This window comes from Parambassis ranga, chromosome 17 (genome assembly GCF_900634625.1).
Source record: "Parambassis ranga chromosome 17, fParRan2.1, whole genome shotgun sequence".
NCBI lineage: Eukaryota > Metazoa > Chordata > Actinopteri > Ambassidae > Parambassis > Parambassis ranga.
In genome coordinates, this window is record NC_041037.1 from 16,882,543 (window position 1) to 16,910,003 (window position 27,461).

Consider the following 27,461-nt stretch of genomic DNA (forward strand, 5'->3'; position numbering starts at 1 on the left):
GACACAAGCAAGCCTTCTACTGTTGTGTCTCTCATAAACCTAGTTTTGACTATTGATTGTTATAGCTCCGGCTAGCTAGAATGACAGCTGTTAAACTACCATGCTGACAGATAGAACAATCAATACACAGACTGATGGGCACAGTAATGATCCGCATGACTTTTGACATACTTGCTACACTGGGTGAAAATGCACTTTAAATTATTATTGAGCTTTAATGATAAGCTAAAAAAAAAAAATTATAACCGTTATACATTTTAATAAGATACTATTTTAGGGATTTAAGACAGAAAAAGTTGATAGAGATAAGTGGCTAATACTCACAGAATAATGTTACGACAGAAAAGACGTTGTTTTCTGCATTTAGGTAGAAAAAAAATATGTGGACTCTGGGCAAAAAGGGGTTAAATGATATCGACATGTCAGCAAACATTCAATATTTGCCTTCTTTGATCATAATTATTGCATATTTGTTAGACATTGGCACCAGCCTCACTGTTACAAAACCTGCACATTATTTTGTTACTTCACATTTAAAATAAAACAAAGGGCGGCTTTTATTGTGAAGACGCCACAGGAATGTGTTTTTCACTGTGGATGCTAATTGCAAATGATTATTGAAGACTGTTGTGTATGACACGGTTTGATGTTATGCCACTCTGGGAGTAACAAAACAACACATCTTTGCATGCAAGCAATTAACAAATGAACAACTCTTGTTCCCGGCCCTGTATAGCATAAAATCAGAATCTATGAACAGTTTAAGAAGTGTTCATAACATAATTTTAGCCGTTAGCAAAGCTGCTGGAAGTCTACCATGGGTGTATATGTGCATATTGCTTCTGTTATTCAGGGTGTTGTAGACAACACAAAACAGACTGTGCTGCAGACATATGACCTATTTTTGGAGGTCTCGATCAGAAAAGATCACACCAATTTATGTTGTGTGTGTTCTGAACTCATCTTTATAAAGAATGTTTCTGGTTTAAAACTGAGACACTATGATCCCCCTCCTACACTACACTCCTACACTTGCGTTGACCTGCTTCCTACCCACATGCACCTGTTCCCTCTGCTGCAACTACACCTCCATCTGCAAGCAACAGGCTTAAAGCTAAAACTTAAAACTCTTTGGATAATTTGACATAATCTCATCTTTATAAGCACGATAGTAGCTACTTTAAACTTGCACTTGCCCCCCTTGCCCCTCCCTTTTTTGCTGCGTATCTTTTGTGTAAAGTGTGTGTGTGTATGTGTTGGGTCGCTGTGATCTTGTTGTGCGCTGAATGAAAGAACACCTATAGTTGCAGACATGCTGTCTGCTGTGTCTTGTTGCGTAGGCGTGTTCCTTTAAAATCTGTACGATTCACGTCAGTGCAAGCACTTCACCTACACACACACACACCCATGTGCGTGCATGCATGCACACACACACACACACACACACAAGATGCTAGAAATAGCTGCTCTATATTTGAATGAGTACAGTCAGAGTCGATGTCTAATCAATGTCCCAGCTTTTCTGTCGACTGCAGACTGCAAAACAGAACACATCACTGGATGGGAGGTTAACACAGACAGAATATAAATGGATGAGATGCATTACAATAAGGGGGAAAGAGATTTATGGATGGTGCACCTCTCACTAACTTCATTCTTCAACATCTATTTGCATTCTTTCTCTTACATTAGGTAAATGTATAAACTCGTAAACCCACTCCTACACCCTTCACATGTTTTTGTTACATCACATTCACTTGAACCTGTCTGTATTTCCATTCACTCTATGTGTAAAACATAGAGATCTCACCTTAGTGTTGTGATAAAAAGTAATTTGCCTAAAATAAGGAAACAAAATATATAAGGTAACACAAGTACAACAGTATAAACTATAGGATGGCTTTTACAGTCAGAGAATATGAGAGTGTAATATTCTATATGTACAAACCTGAGTGGAGGATAGCAACAGTTACAGTTGTTGTAATGAAGACACACACATACAAATGGTGGAGCAGCCATGTGATGTGTCAGTTGGGAAAACTGGCCAAATAACCAGATTGGTACTGAGTAAACAGTGAATACGTTTATAATGAAAACCTAACATCATGACCATTCGGAACACAAGCCAACATTAAGCCTGTATTATGCAGGTTTCACAGGAGAGGGGCACAATCATGTACAAAACATACAACAAACTGGTGTAATTAAAGCACAATCAACTGATGGTGACCTTATCATACAGTAAAGATCCACCTCTTATACTGTTGGTACTAATTGGCGTGCAATAGCTGTGCTCTCTCTTCCACTCAGCTCATTAACTTAATTAACCACCATCTTAAACTAGACTTACACACCTGCTGCTACATGTGGATAAAAAGTGGCTTCCATCATGACTGAAAGCAGTGTGGCAGCCTCATACTGATGTTCTGAAATACACCTCTTTTCAGCTGTTGAAGATGAAGGCACAGGCAACAACCTATATTTAGCCAAACACCAGCCAAAGCTGTAATGACATGTGCTCAGGTGAAAGGCAGCGGGAGGAAGGACAGAAGAGAGAACTGTAGGCACTCCCAGACTTAGCTGTATAATGATGATGTTCACACAGGAAGATCAAGGCAGAGCAGCACTGTAGATGCCCTAATGCCACTGCCAATTCTTTGGTTTGATCAGGTTGTTATGTTATAGCAAGGCAATAGAGCCGACCCACATGACTAAGATGCCTCAGCTAATGAACCCCTCGTCAAAAATACACAGCTAAAGGCCTAAAAAACACACCACAAAAATGATAACTGCTTATCTTAAACTGCTTCCACTACACCGACAGACAAGACAGCACCTATGTGAAAGAGGACCTCTCCATTTTGGATTTTACAGGGTCCAAAATCAATCCAAAACCAACAAAAACAGTAATCAGAGAACACAACAAATGGCTGTGATGATCACTGACTAAATCAGAGATCTGTGCAGTGATTCAGTCATTTGCAACTAAGCAAGTATATCCATCCTCACAAACTTGCATGCCCAAGATGGAGGTCTTACCCGTGTTCACTTTACCCTCTTGGGTGTTGTTAACTGATGTTCCTACAGGAGGTGGAACAGGAAGTAAAAAATTGGTCTCGCAGCTCCCATGATGCCTCTTAGGGGGTGGGGATGATGGCAATACAGGTGTCATCAACAACGGGGATGACATCATTGTGGCTAATGCGGCAGCTGCTTCTGAGCCCTCTGTGACGGTGAGCGAGCGCCGGACAGCCACGTGTGGGTATGGCGGCCTGGGCGGGCACACTGCTGTCTGGGCAAAATTTGGCAGATTGGGCGCCATCACTGGCAAGCCTCCCATACCAGTGGGGTATGTTCCGGTCATTACCATGGGAACAGACAGATGTGAACAGTCAGACATTGCACGTCTCACAGCAGCCCGCTGTGGCAGCTCACTATTGTGGGCTGGTTTTGTTTCTATGATAAAGGTAGCACATGATCCCACTCTCCCATCCTCAGAGCGATTTAAATCCTGTGAAGAGCTTTGATTTGCAACCCCGCTCTCCGTTACTCCTCTTCCAGGCTGAATGCATGACGCTGTCCTCCCCTTTTCAGTATGGCTTAAGTTTTCCAATCCACTCCTCCCTACATCCGCAGCTTTGTTAGGTGAGGCTGCAGACGGGCCTGTTGCAGCTTTACTCTCTTTTAGGTCAGTAGCAGGAAGAAAAGCACCAGCAGGTTCTTTATCAATGCTTTGCTTTTCTAAACATGGCTTCAACATTTGACTTTCAGTTGCAGTTGCGATATAATGTTCTTTCTGATTTCTGAGCAGGCTCTCCGAACGGACACATTTCTCCTCATCCTTTTTATTTTCAAGACTTGCAGTGGTACTTTGAGTGACAGGAGTGTTCAATGAATTTCTCTCCCCAGGCCCTGAGGCCTGTTTTAGTGGAGAAAGTGAGCCATGACTTTGGACACTCAGTTGAGATCCCGGAATGTATAATCCATCTTTGCTCCTAATCTGTCCAAAGTGTGGGGATGTAGGTTTAAGGTCTAGAGCAGAAGTTTGAAATGACTTCCCAGGTGAGATAGAAGGAGAGGGTAGGGAGGAAGAAGGAGAGGAGTGAGAAGACAGGGGACTGCTGGGGCTCTGTCCTGCACTCCCTAATGACATCCCGGGCCCTTCTGCACTATGTCCGTCCTCCCTCTGCCTCCCTCCTCTGGACCCCTCCTCCTCTATCTTCAGTGCTGGCATCTTGAAGCTCGGTATTCCTGGTGCCTCAGCCATCATCCCAATAGATATCCCTTCGATCCCTCCTCGGCCTAATTTCACCTCATCTTCTGTCAAAGTTATTCTAGACCCTGGTTGGGTGGCAGCAACAACCTGTCCCCCTTGTGCCATCTGGCTTTCAGAGTGCCAGTCACTGTGCCGGGCAGATGCTGGACTGGAGGGTGACAGCGGAGATGAGGCCAGGGCCGTAGGGACAGTGGCGCTGGAGAGAGTATTAGAAGGTTTGGGTTGCTGTTGTTGTTGATGCTGCTGCTGATGCCCGCTGGATGGTTGTCCGTACCCACTGCCACCACTAATAATGCCAGGCTGCTGCCAGGGTGAGCCAGACAGAAAGGACATTCTCCAGCACTGTTGTCAATCCACTTATCCTGGTCTTTTTTCAGGCTTGGTTCTCTTGTCTTCCTTTCTCTTTAGTCCTTCTGCAGTTTTGTTTCTTTTTTCTTCTCTTTCTGCTCTTTTCTTTTCCAGTAAGTCGTTTTTTTTCTTGTCCAGGAGGCAGATATGTCCTCAGTATCCAAAGTGTTATGAGCTGGTGAAGTAGAGGAAGCAACGCATCCTTTCTTTTTTTAAAGTGATGCCTCGCAGTTGTGTGTGTGTGAAACTGCGTTGATGTGCGTAAAGTGCATGTGTGTATATAGTCAAGGCAACGAAGTGCATGTGAGAGAGAGAGAATGTGTTTGTCTGGTCGTCTCAGCTTCTCTCTGAGCACTGCACGGATCAGCTGTGGGGCTAAATTGCACCTTGCTCTCTCCGTCTCTCTCTCTCTCTCTCTCTCTCTGTCGCTCTTTATCTTTGTTTCTCTCTCTCTGTCTCTCTGACATCACACAGTCACATGACAGCCCGGAATTTTCCCTCATTCGCTGAAGCAAAATTTCAGCATCTTGCCCCTAGCGACAAATGTGCACATGCACACACACATAGGAACAGGAAGACATAGGAGCGTGAACACACATGTACAGTGCTCACACACACATACACCCGCACACGATCAATGGCTGTTACTCAGCTGCCATATGACAGCCACTGCTAACATGTTGATGAACAGTGAGAGACATGAGGAGAAATTACTGAATCCATCCTGATGAGACTGACTGCACTTCTGTCAGCCCGTGATTAAACTAGCTCAATGTATTAAGTAAATGTATATTTATTAATTTGATAAAGGAAAGCTTTAGTTCAATGTATGTTCATGTCAGGCAGGGGTATTTCTTTTCTTTAAAACAGCTATGGCTTCATTTTGTCTATCAAATGGTTCTCCTGGTTCTGTTAAAGGTAGGGTAGGAGATTTTGAAAACTCAGTGAGAGTCAGCCAGATTGCTAAAGTAAACACACGCCCCTTTCTCTCGGAGCTCACCCCGAAGCCACGCCTCCCAACCTGTCTGTGACTTCGGCCATCATGCACGTACCTCTCTGGTGCGCGCAATACTCTGTGCAGGGGCGCCTTAGAATGAAATCTCCTACCCTACCTTTAAACCCAGCCACAGAGAGTGTTGTGACTGGCTGGTATGAAATGTTGAAGCACGGAGCAGATTGAGAGCCAAGTTTCAGTTGTTGGCGGAGACCAAAACCAGAGCAGCTAAAGAGCTAATACTCGCCAGGTTGCCAAAAACATGACAACGATTATGTATTTTTACATGCAGGTACACCAGTATGGGTTTTTCTATGCCCCGTACTGATCTTAAGCAGGGGCAGCTGAGGGCTGATAAACAATGCCCTTTTTTGGACTTACATGTTAAATATACAGTGGGTACAGAAAGTATTCAGACCCCCTTGATATTTTCACACTTAATTTGTTTCCTCATTAATGTACACACAACACCCCATATTGACGGAAAAACACAGTCGTTTTTGCAGATTTATTAAAAAAAACTGAAATATCACATGGTCCTAAGTATTCAGACCCAGAAAGAAGTTTTTCACACCTGGATTTGGGGACCCTCTGCCATCTCTCCTTGCAGATTCTCTCCAGTTCTGTCAGGTTGGATGGTAAACGGTGGTGGACAGCCATTTTTAGGTCTCTCCAGAGATGCTAAGTTGGGTTTAAGTCAGGGCTCTGGCTGGGCCATTCAAGAACAGTCACAGAGTTGTTGTGAAGCCACTCCTTATTTTAGCTGTGTGCTTAGGGTCATTGTCTTGTTGGAAGGTAAACCTTCGGCCCAGTCTGAGGTCCTGAGCACTCTGGAGAAGGTATCCTTGTACTTGGCCGCATTCATCTTTCACTCAATTGTAACCAGTCATCATGTCCCTGCAGCTGGAAAACACTTCCACCAGGTTGGGCTGCAGTGATGGTTAACTTTTGACACCTTTCTCCCAAATTCCGACTACATCTCTGGAGTTCAGCCACAGTGATCTTTGGGTTCTTCTTTACCTCTTTCACCATGGCTCTTCTCCCCAATAGCTCAGTTTGGCTGGACGGCCAGATCTGTTCCTTGCCACAGTTCTGTCTCTGAGCTCTTCAGGCAGTTCCTCTGACCTCATGATCCTCATTGTAAGGTCTTATACAGACAGGTGTGTGTCTTTCCTCATCAAGTCCAATCAGTATCATCAAACACAGCTGGACTCAGATGAAGGTGTAGAACCATGTGAAGGATGATCAGAAGAAATGGACGCACCTGAGTTCAATATATGAGTCACAGCAAAGGCTCTGATACTTAGGACCATGTCATATTTCACTTTTTCTTTTTACATACATCTGCAAAAATGTCAACAATTCTGTGTTTTTCTGTCAATATGGGGTGCTGTGTGTACATTGATGAGGAAAATACATACATTTTAGAAATAGAAATTAAAGAAACAAATCTCAAGTGTTATCATCCTTTGAAATGTTTTGTCCCTATTGTTACTAGAAGAGTAACACTTGTTAAAGGATGGCTCCACAGATATAACACTGGGCTGCCCGCAGAGGAGCCTGCCTGTCAATTGGCTTAACATGCTCAGATGTCAGCCAATCCTGATTATTACAATAATGGCCAAAAGAAAGAAAGACGGAAAGAAAATTACAATTCCTAAAGAGATAGAGAGATGAAGTGGCAGAGCCTTTTTAGTGCATGGCATAAATTAGAAGGATAATTACAACTCATGTGTCCAGTGCTCTCAAATTGAAATTTTTGGAACTGCTGCTAAAACTTGCAGATTACTGAACCAAAGCCAGACAGACAGACATCCAAACCACTCATCTACCCAATTTCTGTGCAACCTTTCCATAACATCCCATAGCAAGCAGAAACTTGCTTCCTCTCAAAGGCAATCCTCATCTTAAGAACACAACTGTAGGTGCTATGAAAGCTGGCTCGATCACTGTTTTGCAATCAATGGTTTATGCTGCTGTAGAATCCTAAAAGCTAACCAAGCACAGCATTACTAGATGAAGAAAACTAACATTAACACAAAAAGAAACATGGCAAATGCATGTCGTTTGATAGTAGAATGAGCTGCAGTCAGACACTGAACTGCTGAACACACACATGAAGATACATGAACAGTTGCACATAAAAAGGGTTCTTTAGGGAAGTTTCCAACTGGTATGTCATTTCAAATTGACACCATACATCCTGATGCCTGATGCTGCATCTTACCTTGCTCACATGGCCTATCTGACTATGGAAAAAGCTTGTGACATCTCATTCAAATGACTTCATCCCCACTGCATTATTTAGGTTAAATAATCAATTTTCCATTTCTTCTCTGTATTAGGTCCGTTGTTGCATGCAGTGCAAAAACTCCAGATAAAACTGTTATGACTCACAAAGATAATGAAGTTTAATTGCTAAGCAGCCATGTGTGTCAGTGAAAACTGAGTCTTAAATGACCTGTCTGATATGCAGGTCTTTAAAACAACACTCTTAAGCACCAGTAGAGCATCTGTCACAAAATCTACAAAATGATGACACACATAGCAAATTTTTTTAAATCATATTTAAACAGCTCCACAGTGGATTATAAAATTGAACCAACACAAGAACTGATAAAAACTAAATGACTACATGGAACACAGATGAGTGTAATGGCTGTCATTTGTAAAAGGTGAGTGAATAACCTGTTGTTAAATGGACCCTTTAGAGGAACATGGTTTGAGTCAAGGCAAAAGTGGCCCTCTTTGGTGTCATTTGCAAACTGTTACATGGTCTGTGATAGTATTAGTTGTCGTCTATAACGATTCATTAGGTTTGATTGCTCTGTATGGCTGTTTAATAGTCAGAGCAAGAGACAGGTTCTACTGCCTTCCTAAAAAGACATTTTTCTACTCTAAAAATGGTACAATATCCCACCACACTCTGCTTGGGATTTATAATACAGCTCTGCAGGGATTAAAATTCTTTTGATGGCATGGGGTTTCATCCCCCACTCTGCCTCTCCTATCTCCACAATTTTGCCTAGCACTGACTTCCTGGACTTAGACTGTATGTGTGCGGTAACCAGCTATCAGTATTTCATTACATATCATTTTTATGCTCAAGCAAATTGAAATATTCAGCTACTTTTCTAGGCATTAAACTGGTGCTGTTTGCAGAGTAAGCTGACATTCTGTGCAGCTCTTAGATGATGAACACCACCACCATGTGCACTGTAGAAAGCATAAACTGACTGGAATTCAGAATCTACTGGAGATTCTTGTCTTTGCTCAAAGCAAGAAGTGACCTTTGCAAAAGGACTAAGGTCATACTCAAAGAGGGATATTGCTCTCACAATATGTAGTACATGCAGTAGCGAAGTCTAAGCAGCTGAGCCAAAGCATTATGGCCACTCCAGTCATGTGTAGTGCATGTCAATGTGTGGGATATGCTGTAAAGGACAAACCCTGCTTTTTAAAGATGTTCCTTGTGTAAAAAGGTTTTCCTTCCGATTTCTCTGGTCTTAAAAAGTCCAAGCCTGCAGATAAGAGCTGTTTTACCAGTCCCATTATTTAAGAGTTCTAGCTTTGAACTGATATTGAGATATGAGGTTTAACAATGAGTATAGTGCCAAATCCACAGAGAGTGTTCAGTGCTCCTCGAAGGCACAAAGAGAGAAAGTGCTGACAGCCCCTGAATGTGTAGACTGTGGTTAATATCTGTCAAGCAACTGCTGGGAATCCGCTGTCAGTGAGGCAGCTTTAGATGTCGATCCTCCCTCTGAAACACCGTTTAAAACAAATGCCTGATAATATATACAGAGAACACTTGGGAGCTTTGCAACGCACAGCCGAGCTTCTCCCACCAGCTCTGCGTTGCCTTTGAGGCCTGCGCCAAAATAAAGAGAGCGGCTCGTCAAGCATGACTGAAAATGAATGACTATTATTACATAATTGTCCATAAACAATTTGTCTCCTGTAACCACAGAGGAACAGTGAGCCACAGAGAGGAAGACATTAGATTGTTGTTTGGGTTCAATAGACTTGGAAATGACGTGTATTATGCAAGAAATGTTTGGGTCATGCTCAGAGGTGACTTGCGCAATGGGTTCTAAGATAAGAATGTTCGACATCCGTTGTTTATCACATTTTTAGTCACTGTGGGTTCATTTTACACAGCAAAATAAATAGTTACTCCATCAAAGCTGTGTAGGTAAAGGTCCATTTGAGACTAGGCTGGACAAACAACATTAAAATAGTTTGGATGGTATTAGGTCAAGCGGATTGAGCCTGTCTACACTTATGAAGACCAGACCACAGTTTCTGACCCTTTAACAGAAAAGCAGATAATTCTATAGGCTTCATAGTCTTTGTTGTAAGTCAAGCTGAAGTCCACCCTAAATGACTCCATGAGCTGGAAGTCAAAGCTGTATGCTGCAGCAGCTGTTGATTGTGCTAAATTATTCTCAGAAAGCACACAAGATGTAAAAATATGCACATAATTTTCAAGTTTAGTGAAAGTTTGCTGTACTTTTAAACCTTTTTGCACTGATGCAGGTTTTAACTGCCTTTATAAGTTCACCCACACTCTCACTACCATTCATGCATGTGGCAAATCTCTCTGTAGGTATTTTATTCTTGTATCTCCAGTAGAGACAGTGTAACAGACAAGCTTAAAAAATGTCTGGATCTGAGAGATCACTGGATTTTAAGTGGCATAATGGCAGAAAAAAAACATCCACAGAAATTGCACCTACTACTTTTAACTCTGTGGTCAAAAATGACTCACAGCTGAGCCATTAACAAGTGCTGTTTGTGTATCTGAAGCCTGATGTGCCACAGAGCTCTGTTAGCTCAGAGCTGCAGTCTCAATAGTTAAATTGACAAAAATAGTAATTGAGTCACAACCTCCCATCTGAGTCATATTATCAAATAATTACAATAGCCTATTTCAAACTGTTAGCACTGAAATATCTGAATGATCGGGTGTCATTGTCTCCCATTATCCCCAGATGGGACCGCCTCATTGCTGAGAAAGCTCAAAGGCTCCCACTAATTAAGCATAAGAGTAAGTTGTCTTTGTATGCACTTTGTTTTTATTTTATATATTTTTTTCTGTGCCGGTCCATAAAAATATTGTTTTACATGATACCGGTCCGTGGTGCAAAAAAGGTTGGGGACCGCTGCTTTAGAGGATGAAGCCTGTTGACTTTTCCAACTGGCTTTTCCAATGGCACCATCAGCAGGTCAAAAACAGCTGATGGTGCGGCAGGTGTGAACATATTTCACAGTTCATCCCAACATCAAATATTCAGATTATTCCTGAGGTCTGCAGTGCTATTTATATATCTGGATTGCTTATATGTCAGTAGCTGCATCTTAGAGATATCAGCCGTGGAGGTTTCTACACTCTCTCCACTATAATAAAATAAAATGAACTGAAAGCAATGTATGTGTCCAGAAACCACAACCTGGTTACTCAAATGAATCCAGACCTTGCTGCCAGCAACTAGTACTAGTATATATTTTCTAATAGTTCAAGCAAGTACAATTGCTTTAAAATACAGATAATTAGAACTCCAGAACACTGTCCTGTTAACATTTTCATTGTGGCTAAATCAGTATGCAGATGTTACTTTCAGCTCTAAGCACCACAGGGCCTACAGTAAGTAGAACATCACAGAGCTGCTAGCATGGCTGAGATTAACTCACACATTAATGCACATGTGCCCTTTCTGGCTTGCTTTCATTTACAGCCTGCTTATCCTCAAACACAATTTGAAAGTGTTTTTATATCTGAGCTTGCATTTTACCAACAGCACTATATTTAATATACATTGACTTTATACACACACAAAATGACAGCTATGTCTCCAGCTCCAGAAACATCTGACGTTTTAAAAGAAAACTCTGTTAAAATAAAACTTCAAATAACCTCAAGCTCAATCCATTTAAAAACAAAACAAACAAACAAAAATCAACGGAAAAAAACAGTCACAAAATTAGAAAATTCAGTAAAGCTGTTTATAATGCAGACCAAAATCAGAGTGGTCACTTGTTTTTCAAGGTCATGGATTGTTGACCATAAAATGAAGATGGAGGAAACAGAGAGCGAAGACTCTACAGCTGGTTGCCCAGGGCACTGGGCAGAGAGAGAGAGAGAGAGAGAGAGAGAGAGAGAGAGAGAGAGAGGGAGAGATCAGAGTGGGGCGGTGGAGGAATGAGGAGGAGGGGAAGGTGGAGAAGGAGGAGGGAGGATCTTGTCAGAGCGTTTCTATTTTTACACTTCGACCTCGCTGACTGTCACACCCAGTCCACCCCTTCTCTATCCCTCACTAGCAGAGTCTCTTTGTTTCCATGGCAACCGCCTCCCATGTCTCCCTGACAACCCCCTCCATTGCTGCCACCAACACCCGCACAAACCCCCCCCCACCCCACCCCACCCCACCCACAGCCAAACCGTTGATGCAGTGATTACGGTGCCGCGGCAACACAGGGAGTCTGGGCAGGAGAGGGGAAGATGTGACGTGGATGAAGGAGACTGAAAGGGCAAAGATATAAGAGGAAAAAAAGGGGGGGAAGGAAAGAATAAAAAAGCAAAGGAGTGTGGACTGTAGGAATGGAGGAAGGAGAAGACGGAAGGAGGGAGACAGGAATCTAGGAACAGATAAAGATGAGAGATGTTGAGAGGGCAACAGATGAAGGGAAGATTGATGGACAAAAGAAGCAGGGGTGAAAACAGGGAAGAGCAGTGAAAGGGAGATTAAATGAAGCAAATACAGAGAGAAAAAGACTCAGTCAGAAAGAGGAGACAGAGGAAAAAAACTGGACTGAAAGGAGGGAGGTGACAAGATGGGGGAGAAAAAGGAGGACAAGAAGCAAAAATAACCTCAAAAAACTCTTCCATAGCCCACTTCTTGCTCCTGACATTAATCTAGAGTTTTGACAGTTCTCATTAAACTACTTTTACTTACTGATATTCAAACTGATATTACAGAGCTGTTTAGAGTACATGTGTCCTGTATTGCATGTGAGATAACTGGTGCAATATGTCCCTGCTAACACCTGTTACATCTCTGTGGCCTAGAACTGGTTTAGAAGCTACACATACAAATTTAATTAGAAAAATCCGAGTATAACAAAGACAGTATTGATGCCTGCACTGGAACATTTCAATAAGTCAAATATTGAAGGAAAACAGGAAGAGAAAATAACTTTTATACCAAAAAATATATATACATTCCCAGGACAAAAAACATATTAGGGCACGAGACAGGATAAAAAAGGCAAAGAGGATAGATGAAGATGTCGACCTTCAGCCTAAATCCATTCATTAAGGTGCCCTAAATGAAATACTGCAGTATTCAGTACTTATGTCGGGCTCGCTCGCTAGGAAAATTCAGCCTCGAAAGAAGCTGTAAAGTAGGATTTCATTAGTCCACCGAGCTGCGGCATCATGCAGGGAGAAGCCACCTAGAGCCAACACATGCAGGGAAATTAAATGAGCCTGCATGATGAGTGAGCAGTCTAATATCCAAGGAAGAACACTGTCATGAGAAAGTGAGCTGACGCACACGCAGCAGGAGGATGCTTCCATGATCAGGCTCAGAGAATGCAAATGAAAAAGTCCTATCAACTAGAAATGATTGGATCTTACAGGAGCTGGTTCACATTTCAGGAATTTTGTCTTGGTGTCAGAGTAACAGCTCTTAAATATGAAGCTACAGCTGGCTTAGCCTTCAGAAGAACTAAAAACTGATGATTCTTCAGTACCATCCCTAAGTCAATCACTGTTTGGTCTGTTTTGTCTTTGATTAGCTCAAGCAGCTGTAGTTCCCCCAGCAGACACCTGATGGAGCCAATAAGCAGGGCTAAGACTCAACAACAACAACCTTCCTCTGTGCTACATAATTAACACACATGGCAACGTGATTGATAGTCTGTAGCACTGCACAGCCAACCATCATGCATGTGGGTCCCGAGTGGGGTACCTCAGCTTATGAAATACACTTTGATTCAATCTCTCTGGCTCGCTCTCAAGGACAAAAGCAGGTCATTGCATCATACTTCTCACTAAAGCCACTTGCTTTGATTTCAGGGATGCCACACAACACACACATTTGCCTCACCATGCAGCACAATCTTTACATTTTCCTTGTTACATATCTATATAAAAGTGAGTGTGTGTCTGCTTAATATGAAGGTGAAGATACATCTATGTTCTGTATGAGAGGTGTAGGTATAATAATATAATAATAATAGAGACCACATGCATCCACTAGAAAGCTACTCATCTATAGGAAAAAGTAACATTTAGAATATAACATTCTGCACTTTAGAGCACAGCAATGAAGCCATGATTCTATAGATGATGTGCAGCATAGAGTGAAAAGGAGACTGTTGTTTTTGATTCATGTTTCGTTGTTATATCTTTGTAATACTGCACAAAGAAAGAGTTTTCACTACTGGGGTTTCTCCATAGAGGTGCAGTGAAAAATGTGACTGTAAACAGAGAAACAGAGGTGGAGTAGCCCCCATTTTGAAATCCCAGGAAGTTTGTGTAGCAGCTTTAGCTGTGAGTGAAGTCAAGCACTGCGGGAGGACCAACTGTAGAGCAACATATTCACTCTGGAACAACTTAGTGCTGACTGAATAAGCAGAGCAGACAGGCCTCTGCGGCAGAACACACACACAGACAGTCACACGCAGACACTGGGAGCTGAGAGCGGAATGAAGAGGCACAGAGTGACTCCAAAGACTCACTGTGGACACACAGAGGGAATCCTCTTTGTGAATTTGCTACTGGGATACATTTACATTACCATCAGCCTCACACTTACTGTATCCCTGAACTGACAATAGACTCACACTTGTTCATGAGGTGTGAAATATAGCATCTTTATCTTCCTCGCTCGCTAACAAAGTGGCAATGAAGCCATTCACTTAAAATGCTATTAATTTACACTTTTGACTGAGTATAAACTGCTGTCTGTCCAAAGATAGAATGTGTGCAAAAACACATAAGACCAAGACATAAGAACAAAATAGACATGAACAAACAGAGGCGTGTCTTACCTGTTGATGGTGGTGATGTCATCGGTGGCATCATGAAACATAAAAAAGGGAAACAGGGAAAGAAAAAACACTGTGTCACTTCAAAATCAGCCAATCCAACATAAATCCTAACAACAGTCCAGTGTTAAAACATCTATCACATACATGTGAATGATATGTGAGTGTATGCTACTTAAAAAGTCCAGTTAATGCTTCTAAAGGTAAGTGTAAGTGTTTGCATAAGTACTGGTTAAGTCTTGGGGGGTTTAGGAAAGCATAAAGGGTTCTCCTTCACTAAGCAGGTTATGGATTCAGTCAGGACTAAAATCTGGCAGTACAGGAGGAGGAAAACATTAGACTGAGATCCTCTCAGGGTTTTCTCCAGAGTATAAGAGGTCAACTGAACCAGGCCAGGTGGTGCCAACATGGCTATTATTCTCAAGGGAAATTTTAGACATAAAATTTTAGATTTTAATCTAAAAATAGGATGGAACTGAGGTTTTAGCCCAACAACCTGCCCTGGAGCTTTGTTTAGGTGGTTAACTAGAGATAACAAGATGGCTATCTTTACCTCTTGCCTTTAAAAATATATAAAAAAAGTTTGATTGTTGTCATTACCAGACCTAAATATGGAACTATTGTATCTTAGGATGGATGTGTTTGAGCAATAACTTTCATGCTGAGAAATACGGCCAAAAACTGCAGTTCCTGATGTGGCCACTTGAGGTTGTCATAAAAAGTGAGTCGATCCCAATGGACCTCTTTTTAAAATGTCTTTACAGCAGAAATAAACACGTTTACAGTCTGCTGAATGTTTATGTATTATGTCACCATGGTGATGGACCTTAAATGTGTCCACTGATGAAGGGCACAATATACACTTTAGAACTGCAGAAGATGCTGAATACAGCAAGTGGTCCGTGCTCACTTTTGTGAGGTAAAAAACATATGTATAATGTGTAATAAAAGCACAAAATATAGACAAAATCAATGCAAAACAACTCAAGAGTCATTAAGAAAATTGGATAATTGTGGTCTGTCAAACCTGTTAAACCACTTCTCAGCACATTTTCCAATTTTCTTAGTCACAACCATGTTCGACCTTTACATCTATATCTAAACTGTCTGCTGCTTAATAGCTAAAACATCACTGACTTTAGAGCTCATATGCATCAGCAAACTTGCTTTGCCATGCAAAGACCCAGGCCACGTGTATGTTTCTACAGACAAAGAGGAGATAGCGGGAGGTTACTCAGGCAGCTGACACTCAGATGAAACAGTAGACAGTGGAGCAAGCAGAGACAGGAAAGCTATCAGAAGCGGCAAGGTCAAGTAATACAGTTGTTATGATCATGGAACAGATACACAGAGGCAGGCAGAGGGAAATCAAATCAGACAACTTAACAGTTTACCCTCGCAGTTTTGTTAAAATAGGGCCCGACCAGCACGGTACATTTGTGTCTCACACTCCAGCCAGATTAATCGATGTGGACACAAATGTGTTTTTTTCTGGTAAATGTCTTGAGATGTTTTCCAGATTTCATGGTTAAATTGTATCATGTGTCTAGAGTGTTGCAAATGCAGTTATCCGAATTTTATTGGTCGGGCCCTGGTTATTACAAATTTACAGAGGAAAGGATGAAGCACCAAGAAGGCCTGGTGCTCTATCCACAGGCAAAGAGCCATGCATACAGGAAGACAAACAGTGCTACTTCCTTCTATCCTAGCCTACAATCCCTTTTTCCAAATTAGCCCCATTTTATTTATAATCTTCTCTGTAGTTCACCAACCTTCCATTGAGGGGAGCTGTGGCGACGAGGACTCCTGAAGTTCTGAGTGTGCAAGGAGAGAGGGAGTGATGGAGGGAGGGGGTGTGGCTGAGCTAAGGGACATGGCTGCATTTTTGAGGGGAGTGTCTGATGATGATGTGAGGGTGGGAGCAGCCGAGGAACAACTAAGGGGTGCGGCTGAGATGGCAGTGGACGTGGGAGCAGTGGTTCCTGTGGAGGCTGCTTTAACAGCAGGAGTGGAGGACGTGAGTGCTGCTGACGTGAGAGCCTTGGCATCGGTGCTGGGGGCTGATCCGACAGCAGGAGCTAAAGGCAAGGGGTTGGTGGACAAAGTGGAAGAGGGAGGAAGGTCTGGTGTGATCTTGGAAGGGCTGAATACGGAAGAGGCTTGTGAAGCAGGTATGTTGCTTTCTATCAGGGTGGACTTTGTCAGGGAAGCAGTGGCAAGGGACGGGGTGTTAGTGATAGGGGTTGTGGTCTGTGAGTCAGGAGTGGAGCCCGGAGGGGTCTGGAGGACTGAATCGAGGAAAGAGAAGGTCTGGGAGACTGGGCTAAGATTGTCGCCTGTCATTAGTGCTAGACTTCCACTAACATCCCCAGCTACACTACTCTTGCCCTGGCGGATGTTTGGTTCAGGCTTGCTCGTAACTTTCTCTCCATTTGACTTTTTCCCATCTTTATCAGACAAGGGGAAACCATCTATGCACATAGGCTCATACGATCGTGGGCTTGAATCAGTTGTGAGGCTGGCATGAGAGGAGTTGGTGAAACTAGTGGGGATTTGTTCGGGGGCCGATGGGAATGCAGGGCTGGAGTTTGGAGCTTTGGCGTCAGCAGGCCACTTTGGAGCGACTGTAGCCGGTGTGGGAGAGACAGGCTGCAGAGGTGCTCCCCACTCCTCTGGAAGTCTTGCCCGAGTCTTAGTCTTCCTGCTTTTTACCCTACCTCCTCCTCCACTCTCTCTGATCTCCCACTCCCAGTTCTCCTCCTCATCTTCATCCTCCTCTGCCTCCCTGACACCCTGATCTTGCATCCCATGCTTGTCTGATTGTCCGATGTTATTCTCCTGCCTATCCAAGAAGTCGTAGACCTCGTCGCGGCCCTTCCTCTTCTTCTTCCGCCGTCGCTGCTGCTGCTTGCCAGCCTCGCCCCCCGGCCCCGCTCTCTCGGGGCTGAGGGGCTCGGAGTTGGAGGACGTGGGACTGCTGTCGTCCACTGAGCCACTGGGAGAGAGGACGGGAGCTGCCGAGGGGGGAGGGTTTTATAAGAGGAGGAACCAATCACATACTGTGTCAGAGAAACACCTGCTGAAAAGCCATCAGATTGTGGTTACTATATGGTAGATAAAGATGGTTATTTTAGGCTTACAGCTGGTATGTACTGTCTTCTGACATCAACTAGGTTCATTGTAACTCCAAGAGTCAAACTAGGAGAAGGGATATTTTTAAGGAGGGGAGGATCGTAATTAATAATGGATTATTCAATTTAGAAGAGATACCTATAATTTATTTATTCTAATTACACAGAATCAGACAAACTCTGGGATACTGACTTGAAAAAATATGTTGAAAAAACTATATATAAAGAGAGAGAACTAGATGAAACGAACCTGTGGGTTTTTGGATGGATCTGAAAATCTCTTTTTTTCATAGTGGTCATAAATTAGTATAAAAATAAAATGTTAGAGAATACATACCTCTCATTCTATTCTATTCTAACTTTCCTTCACTGATTGAAAATGACAACGTTGGTTGAACTGTACAAAACACCATATAAAAAGGGCTAATATTTCTAAAGTTTGTGTTAAAGATACATTCAGCATGGTATAATAGTATTAAGTTACAATGACAAATAGCATTATGTATTATCTCAAGATTCAGGATGTAAATCCTCACATGCAAACGTGCACGTCCTCACTCTCTCTCTCACACACACACACATACACACAAATATACGCATGAGCTCATACACCACATGTGTAGTATATGCACTGTTGCCCATACAGTCATAACAAAATATTTTTCTCATAAAATGATTGTGTCAATGTGATTTATTCTTCTTCTATTCCAACTTTGTGGGCAACAGTGTATATGGCATTTTCTCCTCTGTTGACTTTAATAACTAAACCTCTAATCACAGAAACCTCTCTTCATTTACAGAGATAGAAATCTTTTATGTTTGTCTGACTCTGGGAAACCAGAAAACAGATCATTTAATCATAGTCATTATTGAAATAACACAGATTTATCAATCTTCCACGAGGACAAAGCAAAGTCTGTAGTTTGAAGTGGGTTAAGCAGGGGAAATTATTTGAAAATTCTGACACTTAAAAGATCATAAACTAACATTTTTTACATTACATATGAGGCTGTGTGATCCAGTGATAGTAACCATAGTCTGAATGCTTTGGTACAAGAACAATTGAATAAAACATGTTGTATGTGATGGTGCCTGCTTTTATAAATACATTCAAGCTAGTTTTATTTACCTGTTAGTTCTATACTATATTCTATGTGCATATTCAGTTTAAATTATGAATGCTGTTCTGTTAACAGCAACATAATTGTTGTGTTACAGCTACAACTCACCGCTGCCAGGGTGAAATTTTGTTTGGATGCACTGCTGATTTCCACATTTAATAGTTTACATAAATTGCTGTGGTGCTTAGGAGGTTCACTGAATATCCACATTAGACAGCTATATATGGGCTTGTGCTTACTTAACATCCCCTGTTTAGTCCTTAACTCATTCTGTCATAATATCAATAATAAAGCTGAATTTCAATTCTGAATTGAGTCTGAAATGGTTTTGGCCTGGCAAACAATGAATATATTGTGCAACTCTTCTTCTAAAAGACCACTTTTGATTCACATTTTTTATACATCTTCATATCCAGGGCCTTGTGTAGGCAGCAGGCACAAACAACACAGCAAAACAAGCACACTAGTGCGTCAAAGCAACATGATATGACAGACAAATCGAGCACATCTCACACGTGCATGATCAAAATTAAAGGCATGCATGTCTATGAATGTACGGCAATAAATGCATCACCACAGACAGTAAAATGGCTCGAATGACTTTTAAACACAGCAACTTACAGAATCACAAAACGATGACAAAATCTGCACATGCTGCAAATGTTGAGCATGTGATGGAATGATCCCCTTATTTTTCTGTCCCCACTATCTACTCTTGTTTGGAGAATGAAGTCATCACAGTTTACTCTTAATCCATATTTCTCAATTACTACTGACGACCTCTTCATCAGTTTGGACAAGACAAGAGACAGAGATAAACAGACAGATAGAAACATACAGTGTGTGATTCTATGACCCATGCCCCTCCTCTAATTCGGTTCCTGATCAAATCTTCTGCCTGTCTGAGATATTTTTCTTCTATCTTAGTTTTAATCATGCCCTTCAATCCGCCTTACATCATTTCATATTAATGGAGGACTAGTAAAAGGTGCAATCCCCTCTAAATCTGGCTGCATTCCCTCAATTTCTAAATTGATTAAAGTTGCTATTTTCTCTCTATGACCTGATGCTTCCCCAGCTATAAACAGCTTGAAGAGGCAACAAGGTTGGGGCATTATCATCTATATTTAATGTGATCATGTATTTAATGGGGCTGCTTCTTAATCTGAAGAGTGGCAGACTGCCAGAAGATACATTAATGTTGGAGCACTGGCTGACTCAAACACACCACCTATGCAAATACACAGAAAGAATTTTCACTGTCACAGAACTGACAGAACAGCTGAGTCCCAAACAGGCAAAGATGAGGGCTGGCTGGCAAAAGTGTTATAATGTCTATGAATTCATGTGGCCAAACGCAGCACGGATAGCTTCAACTGGACTAACATATACTTCCTCTGTAAGAAATATAAGTCTCCAAGTAAGACTTCATGAGTTTATAAAGAAATAAGGAGACATGACTCCGAATTTTACCTCCAGCCTGCCAACAGAGATTTAGAAGTCATGCTCATAAATAAATCAACTAGAAAGTACGTTAACATATCTAATTTGTGACACATCTATTGCAGGTAGTGGAGTTTACATGATATTGTCTTAATGACATTTAAACTAAGCCTCTGTGATGACAGACTTGGTATTATTGTGTTATACCGCATCACGTTTGTGTTTTTAATCATTGTTCAAGGCACCGTACGAGCGCGTTGCATCAAAAACTATAAATATCATTTTTTTTAACCAAGATTGTTGACAGTTATATCAGCATCTAGCTTTTTATTGAACATTTAATAGGTAGTATAAAAGTATTTTCTCATAGTAATCTGACAAATACAACTGCATTTTTTCAGCCCCTACTGTGTGGCAACCAATCATTTGGGCTAAAGAAGACTCTTCCCTGGACCTGGCTTTTAGACGTTATCTGTAGTCTATATTAATCTGTGCATCAGATCTGCTCCAGCAGGGACTGAACCAGAATAGTATCTGTTATGTAACAGTTAGCTAGCTTTAAGCTAGCAGCGCTATCTTTAGTACACCAACAAAGCAGAGGGAAGAAGAGCTAAAATGGCTAAATGTTTAATAAGTCCTATCTTCAGTAGCAACTTGGAGTTATTTCAGCAGTTCAGCTGAGGGCTTTGGTGTCCTGGAATTGTTTTTAAGGGCATATTTTTATCTGAGTCTGGTTAAATGTACAATTAGATGATGAAATGCGTATTTTAGGCACGGCATGTACTGTTCAACAACACAGTAATTCTGCAAAGGCATGATGTGTTGCACCTGTAGGTTTGTTTCTGTTGCCTGGCAACTGCAATTTTAGCAGATGCTAGCTGTTAGTCTCTTAAGCAGCTATTGATTATGATAAACATTAAGAATTCATGATAAAAGGCAAGGCTCGGGTGGAGCACTAACTCTTAAGACAGCTGTTTTCTCTTCAAGCTGAGGTGACTGATGCAGAAAGTAAAAACAGATGTATGTGGGTGGGCCTTCATTATTTAAATCAGGCACTGCATGAGACCCATCTGTCTGTTGATCCAGCCTGTCAGCAGATCAAGAATAGCGAGGTACAGAGAGTGTGAATCTATGAGGTGACCAGCTACAACAACAAAAAAAGCAGAGCTGGACATTGAAAACGAGAAAAGGCTGCCCTCTGCTGCTGGAAGCATGTCCTGTGTGATCAGGAGCTTTTCCTGCCACCCACCACCTTTGCTACCCTGTAGAGGAACCTCTGCCTCCTTTATGGTGGTCTTAGGTGACAAAATTACAATAGCACCTTCTATTTTAATGCTTAAATACAAGACATATGAATTTTCATATGTATGTCTGGATTCCTGTTAATTGTTGCTGCCTGGTTAAATTTCACCCTCCTCTGTAATCTTCTATCTGACTCCACCCTTCCCCAGCATACAGCAACACATGCATGCAACCCCACCCCTGTCTGATACCTGTAGAGTGATCCATAGAGTGGAATCCCAGGCCCCCTGAAGAGAATGGATCACTGGTCTTAAATGGACTGCTCCCACCGGTCTTAGTAGTAGTTTTGTTTTCCATGCCAAAGAAGCCAGAAGTCTTCTGGGTGTCCATGGCTGGCCCCATCCCAGTCTGCCCAAAAGTGGAGCTCATAGTGGTCTGGAACGGTGGCAGGCCAGACCCCATGGTCCCACCCATTCCAGACTGAGAGATGCCTAATGAACAGACAGAAGATACATTACTAACTGAAGACTGGAACTATGAAATCCTTACATGCATATCTAGCTATCTTTCTTACTTAACTTCGGCACATTCATTTTCATTATTTGTAAATCAGGAAACCTGCTGAAAAACAATGTATTGTGTCATAAATTTACTTTTGACCCAAGTGCTAATGGCAGGTAAACTGGGAAGATTACCAGGTTAGGATTAAGATTAAAATAAAATTGCATCATGACATTTGGTCATCATTTGTTCTCCACATTTCTAACTGCAAGCGATTTAAAAAAAAAAGTGGACAAACACTGTAAAGAGCAACACGAGCTGGTATGATTGTCTTAAGTCACAGTAGGTAGGCTGGTTGAGCAGTGTTTCATCAGTCTCGGTATACATAAAAAGTAAATGCAAATAATTTTCCAATTTATTTACTATTTATTTCCTCCAGGCGAAGTTAATATTTGAACCCAATACAGTACACTGTGACTAAAACTACTACAAAACTATTCAACCAAGATGAAGCTAATTCAGGTTCATACTAGAGCAACTCTAAGAGGTTTTCTTTTGTGAAATAAAAAAGGCATTTTCCACCCATGATTGCAGCTTTTTAAGGATCTATTTATACAATCTCAAGCTATTATATTTGTTTTTACTCTGTTTATCAACTTACTGCTAAATTTGCTTGGAAACACTGAATAAAGAATTCAGTCAAGAGATAACAAAGGCTCTGTGAAGGTGCAGTTCACTGCAGCATAATGCACTCATGCATCTCATGATTTGATGGTGCATTCACATTCCTTGGTAACATATTGATGGCCATCTCCTATGTTCCTAAGGAACCAAAACATTGTGTCATTGTATGTTAATACATATTATTGATATAGTGCAAAAAATTTGGACTTCGTTTTCGCACTTTGGCCATCGATATGCTGTTGAGACCACACAGAACACTGAGGTATATAGCAGAGAATTTCTTGGATAGAAGAGCTAAAGCGGTGACCTACATACAGTATTATAGTATGTATGAGTCTGAAACTATATATACCAACAAACATCAACAGCCCCGAACAACTACAAAGCAGCAGCAAGCAGCAAGCTGTATGTTGACATCCAGGGTTTTATTCCCCCACATACAGTGTCTTGTTAATTACAAACCAAACTGCTATTGAATATTAAAATATAGCCAAATTAGTACTGCAAATGGCACAGGAGGTGAAAAAGTAAAGTGGACCTAGAAATGAATCTGGTATGCTGCTGTCCTTTGTCTTGTTCAGACTCCACTGATCTGTCATGCCACCCATCATAGGACCTGAGGGAGAGAGAGAGAGAGAGAGAGAGAGACATACAGACACGACCCAAGCAAAATAAAGAGAAAGAGCAAAATGTGTTGGACAAGTGACAAAAAGTGATTGATGAGGAGAATGAAATGAAGCAGTGGGATCAAACATAAATGCAAAGCGAGTGTAAGAGTTAGCAAATCAAAAGAGCAGGACTTTCACAGAGTGTCCAAATGTTTAGTTATTCATTGTGTTTATATGGTAGTATGTGTGTATGTCAGAGAGACAAATGACTGCATTCTCCTGTATTTTCTGCACGTTTGGTTTAGCAGTAAAAAGAGGTAATAGTAATGGCTGCTTAGTGAGACTTTTTAGCTGTATGTTGACAGCTGAAATATTTCTCCTAGTTCCATCTGCCCATCCTGACTAACAAGTCTGTCAGGATGGGCAGATGAACAGATTCAAGCAGTTCATTAAAAAAAATATTAGAAAGGGATCAATTCCAGTATGGAGAACATGAAAATCAAATCAGTTTTAATGTACATACAGTATATGCATGTGGAAAAAAGCACCAGAGACTGAGCTAATCTGATAAATACAATATTTTTTTAAATGTCACAGTGTCCTTTTGCGAGGACAGAATAAATTGGCTCCTAAATCTAAAAAAGATGATGTTTTCCAGCCGTATGTAATTACTGAGAGCTTAATAATATGAAATAATTAGTCATTACAAGTAATCTGAACCTGAATAAGCAGCAGAAAATGAAACATCTATACTGTTTATTTTTTTATTTTTACCTACAAAACAGCTACAAAAAGGACAAAATTAACAAGTAAATAAGAGCTCACATCACTACTGATACTGAAATAGCAAAACCAAATGTGATGTAATTCTGACTCTTGAGGCTGGCTCCCAAAGTAAGACAGCCCCCATTAACCTCCATGTAAAACTTAGCAGCAGAATGTACATTTGTTCATGTACATTTAACATAAACAATATTACTGAGGGTTAAAGTTATGTGTGATTAATAATGTGATGGCATTGAGAGGTGGGTGCCATCACATGTTGCTAGCTGTCTGCCTAGGCATCACCTGCACATCTCATTGCCACTGCTTTGACATTTTTGGATTGGCTGGCTGTAGGAGATTTTTCTGCCTTTAAAGTGGATATAGTCTATGCTTTATCACAGTAATACAAGGCAGCAGAAATACAGGTGCAACTGTAACCTGTAAACCCTGGCATCAGGGCCTCCACAGTGAAAGTGAAGAGTGTAATAAATTGACTTGCTTTAAATGTTTTTATTAAACTGGAATCAAGATTTTTTGTGTCACGTGTAAGTCTACACTTGTGAAAACCTGTATGGACAAAAGAAGAAGCTTTGCTAGTGTCTAGAGTGATACAGTGAGTGTACACAGTGTGCATGACTTGCACTCCAGCCACCCTCACCAGACAGGTAGTCAGAGCCGAAGGCAGGCTGTCCTGGTGGGTCTTGGCGTCCGCCTGACGACATCATTGATGACATCAACCCTGGACCTGAAGGAGATAAAAAGCATTGTCATCCTCAGTCAATAAACGTCGCGTAATTACTTCCCACTTACGGCAGTCTTATTAAACAACCTTAAAAAAATAGACAATCCTGTGTGTGTCCAGCTTTTTTATAGCTTCTCAGACTACTTAGAAGAAACATAGAGAGCGACCCAGACACTCCTCAGCCACCTTCCTCATACTGAGTGAGCCACACTGCACCAGAATCTGTCTGCCACTCAGCTCTGTCATCTGTTTGCACGTCAGATATGTTCTGCTCTCCCAAAACCAGCCTGTACAGCCCTTTGCATGTCTGGGCTACATATTTTGACAGTGAGGCAAGCAGACACAACATGTCGCTGAGAGGACTATCACCATGGTTACGCAAGAAGGGGATGACAGCATCTGCGGTTCCCGTGGCAACACTTGCTGTTGGCAGACATGTCTTAGACGATCGATGCATGAGCGCCACCCGCAGAGGCGCACATACAAAGACACACATAACTCACACATGTATTATAGACCATAAACAAATATTGTAAATAAAAAAAGGAGGGCTCCCATAGCTCAGGTTAAGCCATGTGTAAAGAAATCCAATATTTGCACTACCGACTCCATTAACTTCCATTAAGCAGTACACAAATAAAAGCACATTATTATAGTTGTAGTGGTCATAAACAAATTATTATCAAATAAATTATACATAAGGGGGCATTACCTCTTCCAAATTCCTATTACCAGTACATGGCACTCACTATACTGATAAGTTATCAGTGATAACTGCCTTCTATTTAAAAGCAGCATAAAACAAATAGTAATCTGAATCACTAACTACACATGCAGAAAACATCAGTCAACAAAAAGCAACTTTTTTGCGGTATAAAATTGATTTTCACAAACCTATGCAAAGTGCATTTTAATAATCAATAGACCCCCAAGCCCACCATCAAGATTCAAGGATATGTGTATGAATATGAGCATTAGTGTCCTGGTTAATACACTGTAATTGCTATGACACCTGTAATTGCTACTATTTATTTAACAATTACAGCAATTTATATTATTAGAATATAATTTAAGATATTCTCAGATTATATACGACATATGGTACAAGTGGGTCTTTATAACAACTTTATCACTTGATTACTGCACATCAATTTGCTTGGTACATGGCAACTAGTAGAAAAACGAACAATGTTACACAAAATATTGCTCAAAAATTACATTTAAATAATTTATTCACGCTCCTCCATGAAGATCAGAGCAGTGTAGTCAGAGTAGTGGTCTATTATATATATATATAGAGAGAGAGAGATGACCACAGACCACCGAATGCTGCGATTGACCAATCAGAACTAAGGATTCAACTCTGCAGTGTAATAATACAGGATAAAATGCTGTAAAATATTTCAAATAAGGGAAGTGGACTGACACAACAAGTCGATATGAAGAAGAATATTTTCTTATAAATAACAAAAAAAATCTCAAGCAAAGTAACTGGCTCTCACTATCAAATGCACACAAATCACTGTTTAAACACAAAGAGCAAATACTAGCATAACAGTTGACATATGCTTTTGTCTTGATCTATTTGATCCATTATGATAAATTACATAACAACACTGTGATCATTGCTTCTTCGAATGCATTTCATTGCTGCTACATGAACAGTACTCTGTCCGTGGTGCTGAAATATCACATGGAAAACAGGCAGTGCAGCCTACAGTACAACTACCAAAATGACTTCCTCCATGGCAACATGACTGTTGTCTGTATTAGAACATGACTCATTGTGGATTTTAGGTCCAATACCGATACAGATTTTAAGTCTACATCCATTGTTTCCCAGACTGAAATATAGTGAAGTCAACATGTTTTTTTTTTCCAATGAATGGTTGTTATCATTCCAACAATGACTAGAGGGTCCTTCACCTAGCTGCTTGTAGACCAGAAGGGTTAGGGTTAGTGCATTGTGATGAGTGACAAACAGGAAGTAACCCAGTGCCTCTTGTGATTGTGTAAGTGCATGCTTGGTGTGTGTAAGGACACATTTTTTGCACTTGGCAAGTGCTATTGTGGATATCATCAATAGTTAACAAGTGTGCATCCACTAGGAGTTTAGCAGCACTGGATATGAGTGTGATGGTGAGAGCCAGTGTTTCTGAGGCCATTCTTGGGTCTAAAATGGTACACACACTCAAAAGCAAGCAGCAGACAGATAAACTGCAGAGTCATTCTCCACGTAGATGAATTCACAGTCTCATGAGTATATAAAAGACTGCACCAGATTCTGGATGCATGTGGTACTTTACGCCAGAAAAGTTTGTTTTGTTGACATTGCTTTACTTTATGTTCTTTTTGGTCTTTGTCAGACACACATAATGTGCGTGCAGGCCCCGTCAGAACCCAGACAGTCCTCTGAGGACTGCAGCCAGTATCAAGCCTCAAGGTCAAACACCTTCTTTTTTCAAACACTATTTCGAAGTCATTTCTGCATCACTGGACTGGAAGCTTTTTCAAACTTCCTGCCAGCAGAAACAAGTCAAAACACACAAGTG

At 41.2% G+C, this 27,461-nt stretch overlaps 1 protein-coding gene across 5 annotated transcripts in view; it reads right to left on the reverse strand.

Moving 5' to 3' along the window:
• Positions 1-27,461, reverse strand: part of LOC114449358 (microtubule-associated protein 4-like) — a 66,111-nt gene that overhangs the window by 19,656 nt on the left and 18,994 nt on the right. For 4 of the 5 annotated variants that reach the window (XR_003671984.1, XM_028426954.1, XM_028426953.1 and 1 more), the window contains exons 3-6: positions 24,826-24,912; positions 23,333-23,410; positions 21,861-22,100; positions 16,445-17,686 (exon numbers count right to left, since the gene is read on the reverse strand). Coding sequence is in view for 4 of the 5 variants with exons in the window: in XM_028426954.1 (XP_028282755.1) it covers positions 16,445-17,686; positions 21,861-22,100; positions 23,333-23,410; positions 24,826-24,912 (1,647 nt within the window). In the remaining variant the exon portion in view is untranslated. The remainder of the gene's footprint in view (positions 1-16,444; positions 17,687-21,860; positions 22,101-23,332; positions 23,411-24,825; positions 24,913-27,461) is intronic. The other variant, XM_028426952.1, reaches the window with a different exon arrangement.